This window comes from Montipora foliosa, chromosome 13 (genome assembly GCF_036669935.1).
Source record: "Montipora foliosa isolate CH-2021 chromosome 13, ASM3666993v2, whole genome shotgun sequence".
In the NCBI taxonomy this organism is placed as follows: domain Eukaryota; kingdom Metazoa; phylum Cnidaria; class Anthozoa; order Scleractinia; family Acroporidae; genus Montipora; species Montipora foliosa.
In genome coordinates, this window is record NC_090881.1 from 43,590,620 (window position 1) to 43,599,032 (window position 8,413).

Genomic DNA, 8,413 nt, shown 5'->3' on the forward strand with positions numbered 1-8,413 from the left:
GCACACGCAAGCCACGATTGGTTTTGGTTTCACTTCTGATTGGTTGAAAAAACTGGCGCGAGAACTTTGAACCAATCACTGAGTGAGATAATCATAAACCAAAGCAATTCACTAATTACTTTCGACACTCAATTGAAAACCACTCTAAGTAAGTAGAATCGAGTAAAGCCGTGATCAGCGAATCCTGAGAACAAAACTGCAACATAAACTAAATGGAATTCATTGAATTGTTCTTGTTTAATTCGAATGCAGTACTGTTGCTGATAATACTTTAAAAAGTAGTACTAACTGGAGTGCCACGTTACCTAGTTTTGGAGTAGTTTTCATATACATAGAGGATATTACATGGCCGCGCGGGGATACGAATTTTATCGAGCGAACGAGTGAGAGATACTTTCAGCACGAGAAGATAAAATTCGTATCCCCAAGCGGCCATGTAATGTTCTGTTTATTATATAGATATTGATGAAATGTCTAGATTTAAAACAACTTGTTTTATTCATTTGCGAAATGATGAAAAAGTGTTCACCAACCACTAAAACACGCATGTTGTGTAACATGAAACAAGATATGAAAGTTATGAAAAACAAATCATGATAATGTAAAATTTGCAATAAAAATGTTAATGTAGTAGAGAAGAATTATAATAAAGCAAAAAAGTATCGTACAACGAAGAGGAAGCTCGCGTTTTATTGGTTAATCGTGTTCGTTACCATGACGACAGCGATATCCTCACATGTGAAAGATAAAAATGATACGTTCACTGCGCGCGGTGAAGATATGATTTTTTAGTAAAAGGAGAAATCCTGGTATTTCATCAGTATCTATATAATAAATTGAGTTTGAACACGTTTTATTTCTAGGGAGCTTGATAACAATGGAATAGGAAAAGAAAACAAACAGCGGTTACAAACATTTTCATTTTATACTTGACGTTTCGTATGTTGCAGCATACATCATCAGAAGTGACGGTTAAAAACTGTTACACAGAATTTTAAAAAACTAGAGCGAGGAACTGGTGACTAGTTAAAAAGTGTGATAACAAAATCGTAACTTCGTTATCACACTTTTTAACTAGTCACCAGTTCCTCGCTCTAGTTTTTTAAAATTCTGTGTAACAGTTTTTAACCGTCACTTCTGATGATGTATGCTGCAACATACGAAACGTCAAGTATAAAATGAAAATGTTTGTAACCGCTGTTTGTTTTCTTTTCCTGTTGAAATTGAAATGGCCAAAGGACAAAAGTATTTATAACAATGGAATAACTCAACTCCCAGAAAATGTTTTCTCAGGACTCACACGTCTATCTTGGCTGTAAGTATATTGCCCCAAGTAAACTTTTAAGACATCGCACAGCTTTGCGCCTGCACACTCCACAAAGAATTGTCCACTGTCATCCAGTTTTCCTTTGATTTGATCGCTCTGAGTCGATTGCGCGGGCCCCATGGAGGTCATTTGGGCTTAATTGTTGTGCTCTTATCTAAGTAGAATCGAGTAAAGCTGAGATCAGCGAATGCTGAGAACGAAACTGCAATATAAGCTAAAATTGAATTCATGGAATTGTTCTTGGTTAGTTAGAGTGCTCTACTGTTGCTGAATGTACTTTAAAAAGTAGTGTTAACATGAGTTAAAACTTCGTTACTTAGTTTTGGACTAGTTTTAATATACATTAGGTTTCTTATTGTCATTTCTAGATATCTTGATAGCAATGAAATAACTCAACTCCCAGAAAATGTTTTCTCAGGACGCTGTAATTGTATTGGCCCAAATAAACTCGACTTTCACAATATGACATTATATAGCTATGTGCCTGGTCACTGCATAAAGAACACTGTGACTTACTTACAAAGCGACTCGCACAGCTGATTTAAACTAAGTGTCAATAGTAATAAATAACCCTTTTTGGGTCTAAAATTAAAGATGCATTTAGACCTTAGTCTTGTAATATTAATACTAACTGTTATTACAGTATGTCATTTTATTATTTTTGTAACACCTATTTATGCCCTTTCTCCCTCTCCAAATGAGGAATACCTTAATGTTGGGTTGCATTACCTGATCTCGTTTGCTGGGCAAATAGAAAAAGATACTAACTACCAAGTGGAGTGAAATGGCTCAGAGCAAAGGCCCAAGGAGAAAAACAAAAATTCTATTTGTTAGACAAATAATCTCTGTATGCCTCTTCTCCCTCTCCAAATAAGGAATACCTTTGAATGTTGCTGCTGCATTACCTGAGCTCGTTTACTGAGCATTCAGAAAAAAGGTAGTAACCACCAAGTGGAGTGAAATGGCTCAGGACAAAGGCCCAGAGCCCGTTTAATCAATAAAGTTATCCATCATTAATTACAAAATTATTTGGTTCAAGAAAAAATGTAATGAGCCCAGTAAAGGTGAGGGCACAAAACTCGCCATGCAAAATGATGGATATCATACTGCCGCCCCACCTGAGGGAAATGCAGCCCCCAAACATTTGGACAAAAACAAAAGCATCTTTACTTGCCAAAAATCCGAAAGATATAAGAGGTCACATGCGCCTCTTCGACGAAAGTTTATCTATTCCAACTAGGAAGTAGAACTGCTGCACTTGCAAATCAGTTCAAGTAGCTATGGATAAGAAGGTGTTCAGAGCTGCAATTATATGCCTAATACGTCTAGTGGGCCTTAAAAGAGACAATATAACTGGAAAGAAGAGCTGCTGCCCTTGCCAATAAGTTCAAGTAGCAAATTGGCAAGAAAGTAGTCACAGTTTTTGCCTACAATACTAAGAAACCTTGTATTAAAATAACTGCACGAACAAAGAGAACTGCCGTCCTTGCAAGTCAGTTCTAGAAACCATGAAAAGAAAAGAAAAATCAGGCCCTTAGCCTGGACGTACGACAATGGGGAACTGCTGCCCATGCTAATCAGAACCACATAATCCTTTGTATATAAGTACACACGCTTGGAAATTATGGCATCAAATCAGGCCAGAAAATGTCCACTAGTTTCCAGTTTTTTTACGCCATCTGCCGCTCGGCCATTTTCATGGCGACTCAGAGGACCCGAGTTGTGCTCTATTTTGTCTTTTTGCGGGCGCCTGGGAACGAAAACAAACTTTTGGCTTCAACAAAAAAAATCTACGGCTTTCCATCTTTACTTTGATGCCTCATTTATCGAGTTCGTCCGTATTTTTCTGAACTTGCATTCGTAGTGAACATGGAGCTACTGAGTACGATTCCAGTTGCAATTGAAGGGCTCTATTGGTCCTCAAAAACTGAGGTAAATGAAGATTAAGCGTTCGCTTTGAGCAAAACTAAAACGGTAGAACCACAGAAGAGATAGCAGTTGGTGATAATTTTGAGTTGAGCGGTAATAATTCTGCTTTCGTATGTGTATAAATTTGTAACAAAAATAATCGATTTTAATTAAAAGGAAAACCTGTGGCCTGTGACCGTGGCGATCGACCGATGGGAAGTAAGAGGAGGAGAACCCCTCGGAGATCGCTTCAATTTTCGCAGAAGAAACGATTCCCTGTTGGTGAACTAGCTCGAGAAAGGGCTAGCCTCCAACAAGAGTATCTGTCAAAGAGTAAAGAGCTCTCTGCTCTGAGAAAAAAGCTGGAGCACCTGCAAAAAAATAGTGAAAAAATACGAGAATGCAATGCAAACTGCAAAGAGGACCATCCAGTTGTAAAAAAATTCACTCAGCAATTAGCTTCCCAAATTGCAGCAATTGAGATGAAGACATACACAGTGTCACGGAAGGAAGTAACTTTTACTTTTGAACTTGTTCCCTCAGATATGAAATTTCTGGCTTTCCTTAATGCGGAACTTAACAATGCTGCAAAATATTTTTCCAGTTTTGCAAATGTCTCAAAAGAGGACTGTGTTACACTGAATAGCAAATTTGGGTCAACAAGTGATTGCAAGTGGAAGCCATGGTCATATACAGTGAGATTGAATATTGCCAAACAAGTAGAAAGTTTTAAAGCAAAGCTGCCCACCAACCTTGCTGCCTCAACAAAAAGAGCAAAAGTCACTCAATTTATTGCAAGCAAAAAATCAAGGCAAGAGTTTGAGCCACTGATTGGAAAGCTGTGTGATAAAGAGGTTATAGAGCCCCTTCACCTCAAAAACAATGGGGTGCAGCATATGCATTTGCACACAATGCTACTTGACCTAGCAATTTCCTTAAGTAACCTCCCAGAGAAGATCACCAGCCTATCACAATTGTCCCCAGCATGTGACATGAAGGCACTAGAGTGTGATGTTAAAGCTGGACGTTTGAAGAAGCAGCTTGGAAAGTGGATGCTGGAAGAAAGGTTTAAAGACAAAGACTTTAGTTACAGACTGACTGGAAAGGATTCAAGACTTATTTTGCATGGGTTTATGTTCCTTGTGAATGACATCAAGGGGGATTCAGATGATCCCCAACTGCTCATGAAACTGTTGTTCATTGTTTTCATTGCAATTAAGCTCAGAGATTGTGCCTCCATTTTTTCAATGTACCACCTAACTCAGCCAGCCATTGATAAACTGAAGGGCTTAGCCCAGGATTACTTTACAGCAGTCAGACTCTTCAAGGGCACTGTCCCTGCAACAGTTTGGAGCATTGGGCATTTGGTCCCTATTCACACACAGTGGGTATTCGAGAAATTCAAAACTGGATTAGGTGTGAATACCATGCAGGGGAGAGAAGCCAAGCATGTTCAGATTGCCAGCTATGCACGAAACAGCCTTTTCAAAGAACGCTGGAATCAAGTTTTCAGGCATGATTACATCAGCAAACTTTGGCTACCTCTCCGCCAGCCCTCTCTCTTGACATATCATCAATCAAGAGACAGCCTCATCCCCAATCGTGTTACCACAGATCCACATCACTTTTGCTCCTGTGGATTTTCCAAAGGTGAACATGATGAGAAATGTTTCTTTTGTGGTCATAAATTCATGGATGAGATCATGAACTCTGTTGCTGAGGGAAAACCTACAAGAGTGCTTGAAGTACTTGTCTTAACTGCTTAACTCTGACTTGGAGTCAAAAAGTTGCATGGAAGTAAATAAGAGAAACAATGTCAGCCTATTTCTTAAAGGGGTCATAAAGTTTCTTATATACCCAGAGCTGACAAGTTATAATAGAAGAATTTAAATTTTTATGGTCCTGCCAAAGATTATGAGAAGAATTATTGTTCTGCCAAAGATAACAACCCGTTTGATCTTTCAATAATTATTGCCGACCATTTTAGCAACATTATTTCATACAACACAATCAATGAATGCTCAATTCAAGTATATAAAATCATAAAATCCAGTATGAAACTATTCTAGATAGACTACAATGTATGATGTTCTTGTCTCAACTTGATTACATTTCGAGACTGTACCTGTATGTGAAAAACAGACTCTTCCTGTTTCAATGCTGGATGATGCCAAATGCATTCCAGTACCCGTAATAAAAATTTAATTTTAAGATTTCCTGTTTAAAATTGTATTTCATAATTCCCTTCTTGCTATCATCAACAATAAGTTTCACAACCCCTTTTCCAGCTCCTAGTTCCTTTACAAACCCTTCACAGTCCTCAAATTTATTGAACAAAGCACACACTCTTCTTAAATTTGTGAATGTTATTGTTACTAAACCAGGTTTCTCCAAAACATCTAAACCATAACTTGTGCGATTTATTATCCCTTTGTACAATTGATTAAAAACTTCCTGTGACATCGCAACATCAAAACAGATCATCCATGGATGGAGTTTACTCATTCGTGGCGTAAGGCGTCTATTAATTCCATTCTTAGCTCGTATCATTGTGCGCTCTAACATCGGATATACAGGACTGATTTCGTGCTCATGTCGATAGCGAAGCGGACCATATTTGCCTTTGACAACAGCCTCAGCCACCTTTTCTAGCGCTTTGAATGTTTGATCAAGATCTTTCAACTTGTATGCATTTGAAATCCGGCGTCCGAATTGTGATTTCTGACGGTTTAATGCTCCTTTGATCCCAGTAATAAGTTCTTCTTGGTCAGGCTCATTTTGAGCCGCCATATTGGATTTTTTTTGTTTTCATGGGCCCAGCCCTCTCGCGGCCAAAAAGAGTTTGGCCCAATTTGAGACCATAATTTCCAAGCGTGACAGGAAAATGATGGGAATGCTGCCCTCGCTATTTAGTCCCATCATTTTCAAGTAACCCTTGCACAGCCTCCCCTGCATGCTATGCAAGAAATATTGTTATGTTGTATTATGTGGAAAGCGACGGTATTCTAATACACTTAAAAAAAAGGCATTCGACTTCCAGAGACCCAAAGCCCTTATTTGAGCATCAGACATTCCCTGCTCTGCAGTAAATGAGGCGGCACCAATGAGAAAGCTATATGACCTTTATAACGCGTGGAGTCCAGTCCACAAGTCGTGAATGAAAGAGAAAGAAGGTCTGCAGAAAATGTTCTAGGAAAGGGATTATTATCTGGATTCATGAAAGGTGGGCCCGGTCTTTTTCCTCCCGCAAAAATTGCAACGGCCAACAATAATTCGGGCGATGCAAAAAGATTTTAAAGGGACGTTGATTGTAGCTGTGTTTGAAATTGCCAAAAGTAATCTTAAGAGCGACAACATATTTGAAAAAATCTACCAGTTTAGAAACATGATGAGCCTGTAGTATAAGATTGCTAGCATCCTTAGCTGAGTTGTAGGTCGTATCACCAATTATAAGGAACGCAAAGAAGGCTGTTGTACACATGGCTCTAAACTGACAGCATTGATAAGTGCAGCGGAAGACTCAAGCACACCGATAAGTTGGAATAGAGGAAGGTTGGAGGCTGGACCTAGCGAGCATGGACACTATTGAACCCAATTCTGAGGCTGCCGATGCTGGGGAATCTCTGTAGGCAAGAGGTCCATGTGAGCTGGAGCTAGTTGTCTGAAGGTCTGCACCTGCAAGCTAGAGAGAGCATCAACTAGGATGTTATGAACTCCCCGGATGTGCTTAGCTTTGCAAAGAACAAAGGCCATCAAATATTTATCCTTGCATGTTTGTCTGTTGATCAAGTGAACCAGGGATTCATTATCAGTAAAAAAAGCAATATGCACTGATTACCCATGGCTTCGCCCGAAAGGTACAGACTTAAGACAATAGGATAAAACTCTAGATCTTATCACGAGGTAAACGAGCCTCCAAGAGAAGGGAGGCCAATTAAATACCCGCAAAAGACATGGTAGTGGAAGGGCCACACGTCTTCTCTGGTGCTATGGGAATACCCAGGTAAGAGCAAAGTGACATTAACAAATTCAACTGTTGTTGACAGAGTTGCTCAGTAGGAGCAACTAGGAGGTAATCATCAAGCCGGATGTGTAAAATGTAATCAATTTTAGCTTATTACGAGCAATCGATTCCACAGCAGTGCTAAACATTTCAAACGTTAAGCAGGAAGAGGAACAAATCATTGGCATGCATCGGTCATAGTAATACAGCCCCCTCCACTGCATCCCAAGGAGACCGTAATCATCAGGATGAATGGGGATAATCCGGAATGCATTTTTAATATCATCTGTCTTGCCCAAAAAACAACCTGGACCAGCATTTTTAATCAGTTGGATGGTCTCATCAATTGTAGCATATTTAACACTGGTATGATCTGAGGAAATGCCGTCCTTAACAAAGAAACCGTTCCAGGTGATCTGGTGACGTAATTCGGAGGACTGGGGAGAAAAATTTGAACGCCGCGGCCTTATTTTCGAATTCAACATGGCAGAGGCGAGGTTACAGCTGGTTGGGTCTATTTGAATGTTCATTCAGTAACAGGAAATGTGGTAGATACGGAATAATCTGTTGAGTTTTGGCGATAGAAGGTACTGCAGGGGGTTTGGAAACAACATCTAAGGCTGTGCGCGGTTTTCTGATACGGCGTTAAAATTTTTCTTCCGAGTCCTCCAAATTACGTCACTAGATCACCTGGTTAGGAAAAGAAAAATGATGGATTAAGCGAAATTCACCCAGAACCTTCTTTGGGACTAAGCCGGGAGGTGAATTCAGAAGGCAGTCAGAGGAAGGAAATGGAAAGGACCTGCCAATCTATGGGCCTCCAGCTCTTTTTGGAGCTTAGCATCAACAGCTTCAGGGTTATCCAGAGCTGACATTAAATTCGTAGCTGTTCGAGATTTACGCTCCACTGGAAAGTGAACCGGAAAACTCTGAGTAAAACCAAATAACAAAAATTCAACAGTGGAAGGGTTGTACCTATCTAAAAGAAAACCTAATCTCTTAACTTTTACTGGAGTGGGGAGGCTGGGAGGGTGAGGACTTGGCAGGTCGGAGCTGAGAACTGGCAATTCTTGATGAGCCACGAAAAGTGCATTTTGAAATTGGATGTGACCCCTCGCACTTTCGATCCTTATGCAATTTAAAGCAATATCGTTTCGGGGCAAAATCTGCCTGGA

The 8,413-nt window shown here is 39.8% G+C and overlaps 1 protein-coding gene across 2 annotated transcripts; it reads left to right on the forward strand.

Annotated features, from left to right (window-relative positions):
* The first annotated feature begins 3,116 nt into the window (after positions 1-3,116).
* Positions 3,117-6,194, forward strand: LOC137982980 (uncharacterized). Of its 2 annotated transcripts, none has more exons than XM_068830140.1 (2): positions 3,117-3,259; positions 3,413-6,194. In XM_068830140.1, the coding sequence occupies exon 2, from the start codon at positions 3,448-3,450 to the stop codon at positions 4,999-5,001; it is 1,554 nt and encodes a 517-aa protein (XP_068686241.1). In that variant the 5' UTR covers positions 3,117-3,259; positions 3,413-3,447; the 3' UTR covers positions 5,002-6,194. The 2 variants fall into 2 exon arrangements, with proteins under 2 accessions (XP_068686241.1, XP_068686242.1); XM_068830141.1 differs by having other exon boundaries at positions 3,779-6,194.
* Positions 6,195-8,413: the final 2,219 nt, after the last annotated feature.

Excerpts from the sequence above, each read along its gene's own strand:
- LOC137982980 (XM_068830140.1), top strand. The coding sequence starts at position 3,448 with ATGGGAAGTAAGAGGAGGAGAACCCCTCGGAGATCGCTTCAATTTTCG.